Source organism: Siniperca chuatsi, linkage group LG11 (assembly GCF_020085105.1).
Source record: "Siniperca chuatsi isolate FFG_IHB_CAS linkage group LG11, ASM2008510v1, whole genome shotgun sequence".
Classification (NCBI taxonomy): Eukaryota; Metazoa; Chordata; class Actinopteri; order Centrarchiformes; family Sinipercidae; genus Siniperca; species Siniperca chuatsi.
Genome location: NC_058052.1, coordinates 21,632,871 through 21,650,912, shown reverse-complemented (window position 1 = coordinate 21,650,912; position 18,042 = coordinate 21,632,871). Strand labels below are relative to the sequence as shown.

Below are 18,042 nucleotides of genomic sequence, written 5' to 3'. Positions count from 1 at the left end.
AATTGTAACTGAATGCTATTTGCGCAAATTTTAGGATATTGCGATTTTTAAAAAAATATTCTTTTTTTAAATAGTCCCATGTTTTTTTTTTTTTTTCTTGCTCTGAGAAAATATTTTACAGCAAGGAATTAACAGTATGTCATGACATGTTTTTGTACCAGGAAAATGACTCATGCACCGTATTCTGTACTCAGGAAAGTGTTCCAAATACAAATGAGAACATATGGTAATAAATCCCATTTGGCTCTGCAAACACCACAGCCCTTTTTTTTCCCAGATTAGAACAAAAGACCAGTCTGAGACCAGGTACCTACCAACTGACCACAAAGTACTGATCTGTAGCTTTACAGTTTTTATACACTCAGTCTGGAGTCCAGCTTGTTTCTATAAAATGTGATTTATTAAACGGCATACATGAAATACTGCATTCCTCGTAGAAAGCAACATACTGTTCTCTTGGCCCTTTTATGAACACATGACCGTGTGTTCCACAGTGGTACTTAACTAGGATGAGCTGCTACAGTGTTACTAGCTATACAATGTACCAGCTGACTCTTCCTTCTGAATGCTAAAAACAGTGGAAAACAAGACTGTACACTTAGCTAATGTTGCCATCACCTCAACATAGGACTCTCCCAATCAAGTCTTTCACCAGCATTAACCCTTAACTCAGTGATACAACTCCAGGCCAGATGTGCCTAACATTGAGTCTGTGTTTCCCCACATGGCCCAATCATGACCTTTTTGACGGTTGTCTACAGAGAAACAAGCCCAGGGATGTGTCCAAAATCACTCCTTCAGTTACTGTTCCCAACATAATAGTCAATAGTTTACTCTATAGTGAGCAGAAAAATGTGTTATTAATCATGATTTTGCACCATTACTGACCATTGTAGTGTTGCATAATAAACATTTACACATCTATCGATGAAGCACTGCATTGTAAGATTTGTGGCAAGTACATACTGTGAACATATTTTTCTTTCCAATGTGGGATTTTTTTGAGGGCACTCCAAAATGTTATTAAAGTAAATGTAGTGCACTCAGGGGCAAAGCAGGAGTGCTTTGGATATAGCCCAGGTGTGTGTAGTGATAAGTAAAAATCAGGTAAAAGTCATCAGGAAGTCTAGTAACACTGGCAGTGTATAGCCTGAGTGGTCCGTGTGATTCAGTTCACCTGACATTTTATGACCTTGCTCAACCACACAGATGTGACTGTCAGACTGTAGAATACTTGAGTGCTCTCTTATGTATGGAGACTGCCACATTCTGGCACATCCAAATTATAAAAGGAGATGTACTTACTTCCTCTGTAGACAGCAATGAAAAGAACTGAGAAAGGAAGACCTCATACTTTTTGTTTCTTTGGAAAAACTCAGTGTTACGTAAAATGAATTATCTGGCTAAAGGAAGCCATGTGTTTGATTAACAAAGTAAACAGGTATAAATGAGTATACTGCATTCGGAGGGGAAGTCATTTCTTGATTACTTCCTCTTTCAGCTTGTCGGCCAGATGTTTTCTCTTCTGTAGCTTCTTCCTCTCCTCAGCAGATATCTCCTGCGTAACGAGACCAGACCAGGCAGTAGAGTTAACAACCGGGATAGATAAGATAATAATCACCACCGGCTAAAAACAAAATGTTGAGGGAGTGAAAAAGCAGTGGGAAAGATGACTAAAATACAACCAAGCACACATGAATACATGTATTAGCTAGAAAACTAAACGAAAACAGCTGGTGTTTGGAGTATGGCTATGCTGCATATTTTCAGGGTTTGTGTGTGTTTAATATTTATAAAGCTTTATATATCTAAAGAGATGTTGATACATTAAAATGCTAACTTTCTATTCAAAACCTAAAGCATACAAATAGCTTTTCAAGAGGTGCAATTTCAATCCACAGTGTAAATTAATAAGGTTAAATTGTGGCTCTAATAAGCAATTAATTGGAGTAAAAGAGCTCAGACTGCAGTCTATTCTTTTTATGTGCTTGAGGGACGGAGACTGAGGACGTTCAGTAAGTTTGAGAAGTTGAGGGAAAAAAGTCCTACACAGCAAAACCTTAGAAACATACTAGGCATGAATGAGTACACGTGTTCACATCAGGCAGAGCCAGCTGATGGATCACCTTCTGTTTGGTGGAGTTAGAGTGTTGTGCTGGAGGAGGAAGAGGAGGAGGAGGGCTACATGCCCCATTCTTCTGGGACTGCCCCACTGCCTCCTGACAGGCCAGACCAGGTCAGATACAGGCAGAGGGAAATGAAGAACAAGAACCCAATAAATAAGTCAGAAGGATGATTCGAAGAAATAAAAGAAAACTCAGGAGGAAAAAGGTGGGTTAAAGAAAATCTGGTGAAATCAAGAAGGTAGTTTTGGAATTAAAACATAAAAAAATATGACCAAAATGAAAAGTGTGGATGTTAAGTCAAAATGATTAGGTCCTGGCACACTTTTTTACTGTGAGTCACGTCGTCAAGTCAGTGTTAAAATGAAATGATCTGTAGTCTGTATTTACAACATTAGAGTAACTAATGGGCCAATATGAGGAAATAGTGAATAGCTAATTACAACTAACATCAAGTAAAATGTAATCAGGCCTACAAAATAAAATATTTTTTCCACATCAAGCCATGTTCTTCTTCCACTGGCCAAAGTGTGCTCCAGCAGTCAAGTGGCTGATCCTGACCTCTGACCTCTTTGTGAAGGGAGGTATAAGGAAGGAGAGGAGCAGGCTGTAGTTACCGACGTGGTGGTGGGTGCTTCCTCTGGTGTGGTCGTTGGCTTGGTTTTCTGTGGTTCTTTTTTCATTGCATGCAGCTTGTCTCGCTGCTGACGCAGATATGCTGCCCTCTGCTGGAGCTGCTCCTGCTGAGATGCTGACAACTCCTGGAGGGAAGTGGAGGTGAAGGTGAAACAGGAGTACAAGTACAACTCAAACCATGCACAAGCAAACATTATGAATTTTACGCAGTTAATTCTTTTCTGACCATTTTAAAATGCTAAAAGTTAAGGTATTGGTGGGGTTTCCTCCCAGCTTATTGTTGATGTTTTAGTTCATAACTGTATATATATATATATATAGTTCTTTTTCTTCTGTTTTTTAAAATATAACAGTGATGTAGGAGGAAATTTAGGTTTTTGGGGCACTATTGGGCACAAGAAAAGAACAAAACAACAACAAAAGTGTATTTAATTGTATATAAATACAATGTTTCTCAAAGTTATACATTAAATAATTCTACTGCCATTTTGCATTGTGTTTTCTAAAAACTCTGACTTGTACTGAATGTATTTGTTAATTCAAACGCCATGATTTGATGAGATGTTTTTATTAGTTATGATAAACATGATTTAACACCAGAGTTGATGCAGTGCAGTTTTTGAATCAAACCATGTTGTTTCAGTGGAGTATTTCTGACACAACACAGGTTTGACAATGTCAGAAGGTGATCTTTGCTGAGCACAAACTACAGCTGATAAAAACCCCAGATTCCTGTACCATCCAGATTAAGTATCTTTACCTTCTACATGTTCATCTCTGACGTGGTGGTGTGCACACTAACAAAATATGAAACTGTCAGACACATTAAAAAGTTTCATGAGGGAATTCAATATCCTACTGTTAAACAAAACAGACCTTGTTTTTCACACAACTGTGGTAAATTAAATACAGGGAAGGAGGAACAATCTGCTGCATGTATTTTGTATGTGTATTAATTTGTCCATAAAAAACACAAAAAGAGGGCTAGAGACTGAACTAGGAAAATAATTTGGTTGGCTCCCAGATTTTGTCTCTGATGACAAACACCTTACCGGGACAGCAAGATTTAGCATGTGCATGACACTCAGATATAGTATAAGAAGCAAGCGGCAGGTCACAGGTTCAAACCCTTTTTCGCTCAACAGAAGGAAGCAGCTCAGTTGGCCAAAACTAAAGCCGCGAGCAGCAACAAGTGGGTTTCAGGCTTCACAAAGCCAAGCAAATTCATTTCAGCTACTTTAATTCTGCTTAAAGAAGGAGTGAGACCAATCACATTGATTTATAGTTGATTTGTGTTATGCCACGCCCAGTTTTGTTTGCATTTGTAGCGCCCCCCTAGCGATCCATTTGAATGAAATTTTCAGGGTATGTTTCAGTTACCTATGTGGATATATCCTTGAAGTTTTGTGATTCTGATTTATAGTATGATTTGTGTTATCCCACGCCCATTTTTTGCATTTTTAATACTTAATACTATCCCCCAGAGCATGCACGCCACATTTGGTGAAATTCTGTGCACTGGGTGTTGAGGTACAATTTTTTGGCATTTGTGGCGACCCCTATGGGTCGGGCTCAAAATGCTTTGGTACGCCTATTCCCAAAGTCAGACTGAACATATCCACCAAAATTTTCGATGATTGGACAAATCGTTAATAAGTTATGGCCATTCTCCTGCTAAGCCCTGCCTTTGCGAAGATATTTTGGTTGATGTTTTTTGACCAATCTTGCTAATTTATAATAGAAATGTGTATCACAGTCACGGAATGCTGTATTCCAAATAAATCACATGAAGCATTCTGCATCTCACAGATGATGTGTGTACAGGCTCACAGACTCACAGTATATGGCTTAGAGAAACCAGCCTCCCTGTGTGCCTCCTCCAGCATCGCCTCGGCTGCAGTCTGGCTGCTGCTGCTCTGATCCTTGGTAACCGGACTGAGGCTGACGAAGGGTTCACCGGACTTTACTGGAGCTCTCACTGCTGGAAGGACTCTGGACTCCACACCGTTACTGCCACAATCTGCACACACATATTCAAATCAGTTTGAGAACTTTTCTCAGGTTGGTTGTGTGTTAAAAAATGTAAAAGATTAAAAGAAAACCAGTAAAGGAGCTACGTGTGGTGGGGAGTTTCAATAAGACAAAAAGAAGACGAGTTTGGAGTTGGAGAGTTGATGGTGAAGAGTTTGAAGCAGTTCTGATTTACCTGGTGTGGGTTTAGACATTGAGCTGCTCTTAGCTGCACTTTTCTGATCTCCACCTCCTGCGGCAGCCGTCTTGCTCTCTTCCTTTCTGACAGGTTTGCTCTTGACCTGGAGGGACCCACAACCATTACTGCATGTTGTAGAGATGACACTGCATCATATTCAGCCCACTAATGCAACATACTAATGCTGGAAAGCAGCAGCTACAACACCGCATACACCACCACCGCATACAGTCCTCAGATTGTAGACCTGTAGACACTAGTGTGTCTTACAAATCACATCACTGTGGAAACTTTCTGGACACTGAAAAACATAAGCCACATTTTCCCATTGACCTGATTCTCTTTCTCTCTTTTACTTTACACTTCTGGTCAACTCAGCCTCTGATAGTTAAGCTCTGATTGGTAAAAAAGTGGAATAGCCAGACAGTTAATAACTCAGTGTATGCATTTAAATGGCTTTAAATATCTAAAGACAATGTTTCACATCAAATTGTTAATAGGGTGTAAAATGCAAAAAATGCTTCCCAGTCACCCTACAGTCAGCAAATGTTTTTAATCTATTGATACTACATGAGCAACCAAATTTACAGGCTTTAAAACTACAAAGCTACTACATGACCAACCTACTACGCAGGCTATGAAACTGAAATGTTTCTATCTGCCCTCAGGATGCATTGATACCTAGATTTTGAATATCATGCCAATACTAGTGTACCATACATTACATTTTGGTATCAGAGAGTTTCCCTGATGCTTACCTGTTAACAAGAGCAGGCCTGCCATGCCAAAAATCTAACAAAAGGAACCTGATCTGTGTTAGCCATTACAGATACAGTCAAAATGGTATTAATGCATCCTTAGATTGGGCAGTAAACTGTGGTGTACTTATTATTAGGTCACTGATTAAAATGTTACTACATGGATGGTTCAGTTACCAGATTAAATTCAGTGCTTCCGTTCACTAGTGGGGCGTGGTGACCATTACTGCTGCTGTTATCACCATTCCCCTCAGCTTTGGCCTTTGTATGGAATAAATAACACATTGGAGACTGTCACGTTATAAAGGAGAGATGGGGCTTTAAGGGGAAAAGGGATGTTGGCAATAACCATTAAGCATTGGTAGCATCAGAGGTTTCATGTTGGTGGGGCTTGCACAAAAAGCCTCACAGGTCTTATTTGTCTCATACAGCTCATGATGCCTCACCTTGGCAGTGTTGCTTTGTTGGCTGGGAGCAGAGATGGTATTCTGGGCTTCACTGCTTTCTGCCATTGGCTTATCAGAGCAGCTGCTGGAGGTGGAACCAACCTCTTCCTCTGATAGCAGCCTCCTAGACATTTCCTCATCATACTCCTCTTTTGACTTTCTGAGGACAAAGTAGCAAGAGAGAAAAATGAAAGTGTCTGGTTTTACTACAGTTCAATGTCAGTTAGATTTGATCCAGGGCTAACTGTTAATTAGCTAATTAGCCCAAGCAAAGCTAATTTCTTCTTTCTTTCAAAGCCTAAAATATCTGAACTGGTCCTGCTACAGAGCATTCAAGAGGCTACTTGAACTGTTTCAGAGTATGTTTAGTAGCTCAGGTGTGATAAGAGCATAGTTAATATACAGTTAAGCAGGTTCCATTGTTCATTTAACCTTTGGCTAACGGCGCAAATGGACAAGAAACTGGAATAAGACACCAACGTCAGGGATTTCCACATGATAACCACTCCATGCCCTGGCTTGGTCACAGAGCTCACCAGGGCACCACACACAGATCCTTTAATTTGATTTATTTAACAACTTAAATTGCCTTAGAGGAGGATTTTGAAAAGCATTTACAAGTAGGTATACAGATAGAGAGAGATCATGTAAAAGAGCAAGAAGAGGATGGTCTATTATTTCATTTTTCCACAAAAAGCTGTACAAGATCATGATAGGTCATCATGATAGGTGTTTGATGAAACTGATAACAAAATTAAACAAAGATTATACCAAAAAATAAAAGTTACACCAGCAGGATGATTATTCTCAGTGATGGTGGCTTTATGACAGTCTTTTCATAGTTTCACTAGAGTCATATGTGACTATTGAAAATATATTGCATAAGAGTAGTGTCATGTAAACCTATATGTATGTATATTCAGAATTTGTCTAAAATTGAATGACAGTATAGTTACATTTCAGCATTTTGATCATAGTCATTCCAGGTGTTACTGTGACTGTGCCTTGTTAGAAATCCTGTTTGTATAGCATCCAAACGAGAGACTGAGATATTGTTAGCACAGCAATACATTTGGACTGTCAATCAAGCCTAAAACCGTTGCTGAACTGTCTTAATCCAATGGCATTATAACCACAATGCAGTGGGCATCAAGAGACAAATTCAATTCAGTCAACCAGACCAGAGACTGCTGTATACTCTAACATAATTTACAGCACTTGAGAAAAGCATTTCTATAAATAATGCTGTTGATTTAGTAATATCTATTTAACAAAAGGATCTAAATCTTCATTATTTAAAGATTTAACCTAACCTAAGAATCTTCTTTCAGTGCATTAAGTTTTCACACAAACTCCCAAAACACTGGGTTTAAGTCATGTCAGTATAGAATGAAAGTCAACTTGCAGACTTGAAACTTGAGAAGCTTGAGATTGGTAATCCAAATCCATCACAGTAAACATTTAGTTTCCTTAAAATTTAGTATTAATTTAGTATTAGTAAGGTATTATCAGTTGCTTGTTTAGTGTCAATCCCTCAAATCTAACTTAGCTGGACCCCAAGGAGCTTAACTGTGGCAACATTAGACTCTGTGTTCTACTTGGCCAGGCTGCCACTAGCAAAATCCCATTAGAGAGCAGGAGCTTCTAGAAACCTGGGCACATATGGGCAATGGACATATGGAGAAATGAGGAAATATCAGAACAGTATAATGAGGAAAAAACTCAGATCTAATTAAATGATGACTAAAGTAGTTAATAAGTAAAAAACAAGAAATTAAATAAAAACACATCTTCGGACTTCAACTATAAGATGTCTTAAGGAATACGTTTCCATGTCAATTGTGACATTTCACCCTAAATACATAAAGAGAAAAAAATCTATTCAATTCAGTGTGACATATATTTATTTATATGACATATAAATGACATATTTATGAGCTTCATAAAAGGATGAGGATTGAAAGATCAAATTACGCATACATTTTATATAAACATTGTCAATAACTGCAATCTAACACAACTGATTTTTGTGCTTTTTGCCAGCACTGGTATAGTAAAAAGTCAAGCAACATGAGGATAAAATATTAGCAAACTCATCATTGCACCCATAACATCACAACTCCACAATTCAGAGATCATAATATTTCTTTGTTGTTCACGAACACTCGATTTCAACTTCACTGGAAATAATTCAGAGAGTGAGACAGAGAGTAGGATAGAGAGAGAACAAGTGACTTACCTGAGAACTTCCTGCAGGATTTTCATCTCTTGCTGCTGCAGCTCTGTCATCACATCCATACCATCAGTCAGACACTCTGGGAGGGCCCCTAAACACAAAAGCATATTACTTGCAGCTATATCAGCAGTGTTTCCCTGTTTGTGAGTGTATGTCTGAGTGTATGCATGTGTGTTAATCCAGCCTACCGTTCCTTTCTTTAATGACCCTGAGAGCTTGAAGCTGCAGCTCCATGTTCTTCTGGACCATCAGTGAGCGAAACATCTGGAAATCATCTGTAGCCAGAACTGGCTGGAACACAGACTGAAAAACAACAACCACATATATGAAAAGTCACTCTACCCACAAGATAATAATGAATGAATGCATCTAATGCAAATAATACATTGCAACTACGCAGAGATAAGCATCTGTGACTGTAGAGATTGGGTCAGTATACACAGCAATAGAAACACAGTACATGTGAGTGCTGACATACTCTGAACATAATTTGTGGGGTTTTTGGGCTTTTTTTTTGGCACCCAATCGACTGGCTATGAATTTGAAAATTACAATCTGCTTGATTTTGGTTCAGTATTTCAAAAAAAGTTCTCCATTATGGAACTTTTTTTGGCTTGAAGTGTAGCAACAGTGCTCGGACCAAATTTTGTGCTTGAATTTTTCCAGAAACAGATGTCTAGCTACAAGAGATTAGCTAACCCTAAACAATAAATAATAAAATAGTCAATGTTCCTATTAGGGTAGTTTTGCCCTATTAGCCCTTTATAAATCAGGACAGGATGTATAGTACTTCCAGCATGGTCACCCAGGTCACTACCAAAATCAAGTTATGTTTGTAAACCGAGTGGTACTTAGGCCTAATCTTTCACATTAGCTTCCTGTGTAGTCAAAAGTCTGTCCCCTATCTAGGCTAATGCAAAGCAAATCTTTCTGACCAACCTTAAATACAAGATCAGTGTTCTTAGTACAATTCAACCAGGTCACCAGCTTCTCAGTCTCAATGCTCAGCTTCTCTCTTTCTCCTCCTCACTATTTCCTTCCTCCCTTTGTCAGTCTCTCTTATCCCACATTGTTTCTGCCTGAAGCCCAAACCTATCCTGTAGGTTTGGTTTGAAACAGTTCAACAACAGTCTTTTGATGACATTATTATCAGAATATCAACTATTTTGCAGCAATTGGCCTCTGCTACAAAAAAACACGAGAGAGAAGGCCATTACTAAACCAGCCCAAGCCCCATGAGAAGCATGTGCTCATAGATGTGGTCTGAGTGTAGATGTAGTCTCAAATAAAGAAATTAAACTATTTAAAGAAATTTAAGGAACTTATTCATTATTAAGTTATTTTAAACCTGGGCCTTATTCTTTATTTTTCTAGCTTTTTCCATCAGGACAATTAATTAAGGTAAATTATGTTTCACTGATTTTACTGCAGAGCTTGACAAAGCCTCAGTTTTCTCGGAGCCCTGCTATCCTGGACACAAAACTGAAGCAAGCAATCTCTCATAGTTGAACCCAAAAAGCAACTAAAACGCAACTATAATAAGGCCTTTGTACTACTCTTTTGTGGTACTGTATGACTGTAGGAGATTGTTTTCTCATTTTATACAAAGGTTCTGCATGGGTGAACTCAAATAGATGACAAAACCTCTGCATACTGCAAACTGCAACTTCTGCTACTGTTAACCTTTGTTTTTAGGAGAATTTGACCTACTTTACAGACATTAAGTATTTATCTCAGTGATAATTAATGAGATCCAAGTCTCCTGAGGACAGCAATGAAATCCAGATCCCTATCTCTGCCAATCTGGCACAGCCACATTACACCTATTGATCAGTGCCAAGTAAAATCTAACGATACACTGTAAAATTGTAAACTGCAACAAATATTATCTTTAAATTCTTATTCAACCAATATAATACACTTTTAAAACCTCATGTTATTTGGCAAGTCAAAAGACTAAATGTAAAGACACAAATGTTAAAAGTGGCAACAACATGAACAGGAGTATCTGTGTCAAGTCAAGTTTTAGGTACAGTCATGAAAACATGAGACATTCATCATAGCCAGGCTACAGGCAAAGAATGAATAACATTTGATGAAAATCTGTTGCTTGGAAATGACCTGTCTTGACAATTGCATAGCTATGATGGAGGTATGCACTCTGCTTAGTATAATATATATTCAGGACACTGTTTGGATAACACACTTCAGCCTGACAAAGTCATGGCACATAAATAGGACATTTCTACATTTAGTTTAGGATAAAAAGATAAATGTAGTTGTAGATTATATCACAAACTGGATTCTCAATTTGCTGATTCATCCGGAAAACACACATCTGCCTTGAAGGAGGATACAGAGATCAGCTATGTTTGGCACCAGGTAAAAAGCAGCATAACTGGGGTTGTGTAAGCAAATCCCAACCTTGATTCTCCATTCAGGGTAACTGGCATGCTGACAGTGGTGTGCAAGAAGGCAGCTTAACGTACCTGCAGAGTTTTGGACTTGGCAAAAGGAGAGGTGCATGCATCCAGAAACTGCTGCTCGTTGATGCCAACCTCCTGCATGTAATTATCTAACAGCTTCTCCACCTACAAAAACAAAGCAGCTTACATCAGTGCAGTTTGATGAGTCAGCAACATAAAACCACTAAGCAATGCATGCAAATAGGGCACTTTGGAAAATGTACATTCATTTACTTTCAGTTAACATGTATGACACATCTGGACCAAAGGCTGTACTCACCAATTTCTTATACTGCAGATGGATTTCTGTGTATGATAACTTATTTTCATCTTCGTCATCAAAAACTAAAAAAAGGCCAAATTAATAACACGGAAATGTTAGTAATTCAGCATTTATACCGTGCCCACAGGATACATTTAAAACACACATGTACACAGTGTTTTGCAGCGTTAACTGTAGAAAAATTGTTAACATAACGTAACAGTACGTGTCCTTTTTGGTAGCTTATACCTAGCTAGCTATCTTGGCGACGTCGTTAACAGTTACCTTTACTGTGGTACTTGTTAGCTTTATCTTCACCTGTGTCGTTTGTGGCATTAATGTCGAGGCAAATGTTCTGAAAGTCTGATTAAATCGTAACAAGGACGCGTGTGGAGTAAAGTGCAGTTATCAGGCGGTAAACAAACACAGACTACAAATATATGTCAACAAAAACAACGCAGTAACAGTTCGTTACCGTTAGCTTAGCTACCGCGCTAACGGTGCACAGCCCAGAGAGGCTTTACTGTGTAGCCAGATGTCCAAGACTGAACATGGCGGATAACCTGTTTTTACCTGTGCATTTGTTTTCCATGAAGTCCGTGACAGGAATGAGCCATTCGGGACTTCCCAGGTAGCCAACGATGCTCTCCACAACCCATTCAGAGTCATCCTCAGCCATGTTGGCTGTTGCTGGGTAACGTTAATAACAGCACCCGCACAAACAGCGATGTTCTTCAGGTCGGGGCGTCCAGCTCCTCTACACCAACTCAAACAGATGGAAAAAGACATCTGTTTTTTTGTCCTTCAAAAACGGGTCCCCATAGCCTGTCACGGTGGCTGTTTTTCCTCTCTTGACGGGACGGGACCGTCTCCGAGAAGAAAAGCGCACTCATGAATTTGCAGTCGAGAGTGATGACGCCTAATCGGTTGCTAAGGTAACCGTTACGTCAGTCCGCTGCTGCTCGAGCCCAGACAGGTATCAGACACAGGAATCTCTGCAGCAGTCTTAGTTTCACCTCATTTCATACCACATTTTCCTATGTTTCAGCTGTATACAATACCAAAGAAATACTGTCGCAGCTTGTAAACATTTATGCAACATTTTAGTATTTTACAAGTTTGAAATTATGTAATCCATTGATGCAGCAATAGTAAATAAATCATTTACTTAAGCACTAACACCCCACTGTAAAAATACTCTGTTACGAGTAAAAGTCCTAAATTGAAAGTGTTACTTAAGTAAAAGTATGTAAGAATAATCTGGAAAATGTTTTTCAAGTATTAAAAATAAAAGTACTTAATGCAAAAAATGGCCCCTATGACTATTATATATGATATCATTCGATTATTATTACTCACATTACTTTTGTCTAGGAATGCAACTTATGATTATTTTCATTATGGATTAATCTGCTGATTATTTTTTCCATTAATCATTGATTGTTTGGTTTGTGAAAACTGTGAAAATAGTGCAAAATTCCTTCACAATTACCCAGAGCCCAAAGGGACATCTTCACAATGCTTTGTTTTGTCCAACCAATAGTGCAAACCTCAAAATTATTAAAAATGAATAATTAAATGATAATTAAAATTGCTAAAATAATTAAAAAGAAAAGCAGCAAATCTTCACATCCAAGAAGCTGGAACCATGAAATGTGCATTAAAAATATTATCAAAATAGTTACTAATTGATTAATTGATTAATCAACTAATCATTTCAGCTGTACTTGTATAAACTGTTGGGTAGTTGAATTTACAACTACCCAACGGTTTTATAAGCTCTTTGTATGTTTTGTATGCAAAAATCTTAATTTGTAAAGTCCCTAGTAACTAAAACTGTCAGATAAATGTAGTGAAGTAAAAAGTACAATATTTTGCCAATTGTCATCAATTGAACAGACTAGTCAGAGAGGAGTTACCAAGAGATGTAATCATACACAAACATGCCTGTGTGATACCAGGATGGTTTAATATCCTTCATGATCTGTTCTGTAACACTCCTGATTTTGTTTTTGTGGATAAAGTCCGAGGAGAAGTTTTAATTCTAGAGATGGGTGTGTTTTTGACCTGTAAATGGATTAAGTTTTTTCTGATAATACTAATCATACACCAGTACCTGGTTACAAATATCAGTGAGCTAGGATATTAATGTAGATAAGGCTACTTATACTATTATTTGCCAGCACTGAGCATGTTTACAAACTGTTAGTGAGTTGCAATAACATGCTTACCAAAATAGTAACATGTAGCCTGGCTATACATGTTTGAATCCTGTATTGTATTGGTGGATTGAAATAAAGCATTTAAATGTGTGTGTGTGTGTGTGTGTGTGTGTGTGTGTGTGTGTGTGTTAGAGGCCATTTGTTATCTGTAACGCATAGTCTGCACATCTTTGATAGACTGACTGTAGGAACATGTTCAGGAATAAAAATGTTTGTACTGGAAGACCTCTGTGTGGTTTTTCATACATTCACAGCATGTTTTTATATGAAGGAGGCTGTGAGTTACCAGTGGTGCCACTTTAACCTTACAGTAAATTGGGTTCTCTAGTGTGGTGAATCAGGTGAATATAACCAGCAGCAACCTGAATAGTCCCCTGCTTAGGCAGTGGCAAGTCCTTTCGGTCTGCATTTAGGGCCTGACTGACAGCCACAGTGCAGCAATGTACTAAGGATTAACTTAAGCCACCTTACTTTAATTAACAGCCTTTGTGTTAAGGAAACACAAGTCATTTATACTTAAACACACACACACACACAAACACACCCACACACAGACACAATAAGCTAAGAGTTTTTTATTAAGAGTAAAAACTTAGCAATCAGGATCATTCGGTAGTGTGCATTAACAAGAATATTCAATAAATATACATTCCTTCCGTATTTTTTAAAGGTATATAAGATTGCACTATTGTCATTATCTCTAGAAAGGCCTATAGCTACTGTGCACAGTTCATAAAGGCAGGGCATGCAAGTAGCAGTCATGCCGAAAAATAAAGGTAGGCGACATTAAAAAGCTTTTACAGTGAGCATTTAAATCAAGCCAGTCAGTAATAGTGCTTCATTCTGTTTAACTTTGCAGCTACCTCATATCCATCTAACCTTCTGACTTCAAGAAAAACAGTATCTTTCACAGAGTATTCAGTGAAAATTGCTCAATTTTCTTGAATCTCACTGGAGGGATGGACAGACAGACAGTGCACAACAGGTGATACAGAAACATTCCTGGGTTTTTTGCTTGGATTTTGTAAATTTGCATGTAGCAGATTGTAAACCCTTGCTGATTTCAAACCTTGGCATCTGTGTACTGTGTGTTCTGTGTTCCAGAGCTACAATAAGTCTCCATTGAAAATATGCCATTAAAGGCGCAGTCCTGGTCCCTGCTAACTGGAAAATATTAACGGTTTTTGATTCTCAAAATAGTTTCAAAACAAATAAACGAGTAATGTAAAAGTACTGCTCCCTAGTGTGACAATCATAGATAATAGCAGCGTAAATTAGTGGATCTGACTCCAGACCAGCTGTCAGATTTCAAGCAATACAGTGTGGTGACATAGTGCTTTGCAAGAAAATATGTGGACATTATTATGAGAGATAATGCTCTTCAAGTTCTACTTACACACATTAGTGTAAATGTCACATAAGAGTTATAAATCAGTTTATGGATGAATTAATGGTTGTGTCTCAAACAGGAAGAGAGAAAGTGTTAGGGCACACATACAGTAGCAAAATAATTTTTAGGTTTTGTTAGAATTAAACATGTAACAGTTATTTTTATTACATTATTCTTGTTTTATACTTTAATGTTTTATATATTTACTTCCCATACTATACTGTAAGTACAATATGTGTTGTTTTTTTGACCTCGTACCAAAAAACTATTTCAGTGCCAACTTCAGCAGGAAAATAATTTACATTCCTACGTTGCTGCCTTTTATACATTTTATAAGAATTGACATATAAAAAGTAGTTGTGAACCAACATGTATTCTTGTTCAACGCTGATTTAAAAAAAAAAATCATTTCATATTGCAGCAGATAAGTGAAAAGAAATATACTTTCTCATGACATCCTCTAGATGGCAGAAGTTATCCATCATGACCAGATTACAATTGTCCAGTGTTGTGTTTTTGACTGACAAATGTTTTCCACTGGCATCAGTGGTTCAACTACATGTGTCCTGTCTGTATGACTCACTGTATGACAGAACTGAGACTGTGTAGTGGCTTACATTTGACCTGTAGCACAAACAGAGCAGGGACAAATACTGTATACAGAATACTAGCGATATCCACCAAACATGTGATAAATTCTGATTACAGCTAAACCTTCAATGCATTCTGACTGTAACTAGTTTTCCATCAGAATTAAAGTATTCACTGGTGCTGCTTTCACATTAAAGCCCTGGCCACAACAACCTGCATATTGTTGATGAAAAAAAAAATCACTGTAGCTCTCTCTGGAAATGTTTTCCTGTCTCCTTGATTAATGGCTTTGGAAGTTAAAAAATGTTTCTACATTACAAGTATGGTTGCAAAAAGTTGCACTCACAGCAAAGAGTGTTTAAAGGTCTTAAACTGACATGCAATCATTCAAAATGCAAACGCAAATTGCTACAAGGTTTCAATCAAGGGTACATTTTTTTTTAAACCAACAATCATGTATTTTTAGCTCTACCTCCACATGGTAAAGCTATTCAGTCACAGGCATGACATTACAGACAACCATGTCCTTGAGGTTAAACTGCAGCAACTGTCAAGCTCTGTTAAAAATTCATTGTATTGATTTGGCAGACAGCACAGACCCTCTGGCCCCTTCTTTTAACTGGTCCTTTAGTATTTATTCAGCAAGTCACAACATTGCATTTGAAAGAATACTATAGACAACCTATCACTCTTAGGATTTGTATATGGGAACAGGAATGATTATCTATAAGAGCCCTTTCAGATCAATAGCCCCTTCTTCCTCCAGGGAAAAATACCCGTCTTTGACTTAAACTAATGATGTGGTGGTTGTTTTTCAATGGTGGCGTCTGATTGAAAATTCCAGGCCATAGCACATTTGGTATGTAATAAACACAGTAGAATAGGTGCATCATCTAATTCAATTATGACCTCCATAAAACAAAACATTTTGATATACACCATCCTGCTGTGGAGAGATTTATGACGCATCGTGTCCTGGATTAGGTAACTGCTCTCTGTACAGTGTTTAGTGCTTGTGGTATTGAGATTAAAACATGGTGGACACGGTTTGATCAATCCCTTTATAGCCCCAGTTCCTCAACTGTGGGTGAGCACTCAAAATGAGTTATGTGGTTTTTTCCATTACAGGACTAATGGCAATGTTTTGCCATTAGTGGAAGGGCCACATGAGGTTATCGGTTTCTGTTAATGATGTTTGACCTGATGTAAGAGTTTATTAAACAGATGGTTTCAGGTTGATTTGGTTTGAGATGAAGATCTGAAGTTATCAATGGTAATAAATAAGTTTACAGTTTTAAGTAATTATTTGAATGCACAGTAACATTGTCAGTATACTGCTGGAGATGCACAAAACTATTTGCAGGAGGCCAAAATACCCACTACCAATCTTAGTACAGAGGCAATAAGAAATCCACAACATGTAAAGCTGTGTAGTCGCTACTTTCGCTACTTTAGAGTGTATTTGTAATGCTTAATGTAGCTACACGTGTTGCACTGCCTCCCATCTCTGCATAGCCATGCAGGTGTCATTCCCCATTTTAAGGGGTGATAAATTATGACTGCCACAAACAGTGACATACAATAATTGGGGAATCAATACGATTTCTTCTGTGAGAAAAAAAGATTAAGTAGCAATATTCTAAGTTTTTATTACAGTGTTTTAATTATTAACCAGTATTTCTTCTAAACCAAAATGTTTTGGTTGCATTCTTTAAAAAAAAAAAAAAAATCCATCAAAAGTGCCAGACTTTCCTTCCTGAGTTCTTCCGTGCACATTATCAATTCCTGCAAACCAGATATTACTTAAATCTTCAAAGTTTTCTTCAAAATGGCAATAATAAAATGCTACAAAGACCCAGTGTGTTAAGTCTGTTGTTACTGGAAAAAAGCAGTTCTCCAAACATCAGTAAAAAAGGAACCTATTATGCTTTGTGGTCACAGGAACCTGTTGGAGATCTCTCTGCTGCCACTGCTCTCAGCTGACTGACTGGGTGGATCCATTGGATTGTCATGGTGATTATCTTTGATTTGTACCTGTCCGTTGTCAAGGTGACTCATTTTGACTTGTCCGTTCTCTTGGTAAGTGTCTATAATTGGCACATGTCCACTGGCCATGCCTTGGCGATTAATTTTGCTTAGTCTGTCGTTATGGTGCCTTGTTTTAACTGGTGTCTGTTCATCGTCTTTGTGACTGTTTCTCATTGGTGCAGGTCCGTTATCAGGATGGCCTGTTCTGATAGGCACTGGTCCATTGTCTAGGTGGCTAGTTTTGACTGGCACCAGCCTGTTGATCTGGTGCTTGTTGCAGGGGATCTTATTGGCCTGCAGTGAGCGGGTGTAATGTGAAAACCAGTCCCTCTCAAACGCAGCCCGTAGCTGCTCCACCACTGTAGAGTTCCTGTCCTCGATGCCCTCTGGCTGACTGATCACCAGGCCTACTCCTGCATTAAAGCTAAACTCATTCCCCACCCAGTCAAGGTTACCTGTCAGGACACAGAGGAAGAAACAAACACGTGACCACAGTTTAATGTCAAAAATATCTTGCAGCACAACAAATCAGACAATAACACCGTGTCAAAAAGACAAAATAACAAGCAGAATTTTCAAATATTGCCATGTAATGTATTGAATCAAAGACCATTCTGCTCTGGAAAGTGCCCTGTGTTCAACTTCCAGGAAATATAAATTCTTGCAGGAATCGTTG

General features: G+C 38.2%; 2 protein-coding genes across 9 annotated transcripts in view; both read right to left on the bottom strand.

Annotated features, from left to right (window-relative positions):
* Nucleotides 1-378: 378 nt before the first annotated feature.
* On the bottom strand, nucleotides 379-12,065 carry cfap36 (cilia and flagella associated protein 36). 5 transcript variants are annotated; one of them, XM_044213414.1, is made up of 12 exons: nucleotides 11,709-12,065; nucleotides 11,154-11,218; nucleotides 10,898-10,999; nucleotides 8,597-8,711; nucleotides 8,412-8,499; nucleotides 6,173-6,332; nucleotides 5,904-5,987; nucleotides 4,966-5,071; nucleotides 4,598-4,779; nucleotides 2,741-2,884; nucleotides 2,127-2,219; nucleotides 379-1,558 (listed from the first exon to the last, which is right to left on the bottom strand). In XM_044213414.1, exons 1-12 carry the CDS (start codon nucleotides 11,812-11,814, stop codon nucleotides 1,475-1,477), a joined length of 1,329 nt encoding a protein of 442 aa, XP_044069349.1. In that variant the 5' UTR covers nucleotides 11,815-12,065; the 3' UTR covers nucleotides 379-1,474. The 5 variants fall into 5 exon arrangements, with proteins under 5 accessions (XP_044069349.1, XP_044069353.1, XP_044069352.1 ...); XM_044213418.1 differs by lacking the exon at nucleotides 11,709-12,065 and adding an exon at nucleotides 11,611-11,631; XM_044213417.1 differs by lacking the exon at nucleotides 11,709-12,065 and adding an exon at nucleotides 11,421-11,566.
* A 1,849-nt stretch (nucleotides 12,066-13,914) lies between these two features.
* Nucleotides 13,915-18,042, bottom strand: part of LOC122884067 (inactive phospholipase D5-like) — a 72,934-nt gene continuing 68,806 nt past the window's right edge. For all 4 annotated transcript variants that reach the window (XM_044213401.1, XM_044213402.1, XM_044213403.1 and 1 more), the window contains one exon: nucleotides 13,915-17,821. In XM_044213401.1, coding sequence (XP_044069336.1) covers nucleotides 17,274-17,821 — 548 coding nt within the window. In that variant the 3' untranslated portion in view covers nucleotides 13,915-17,273. The remainder of the gene's footprint in view (nucleotides 17,822-18,042) is intronic.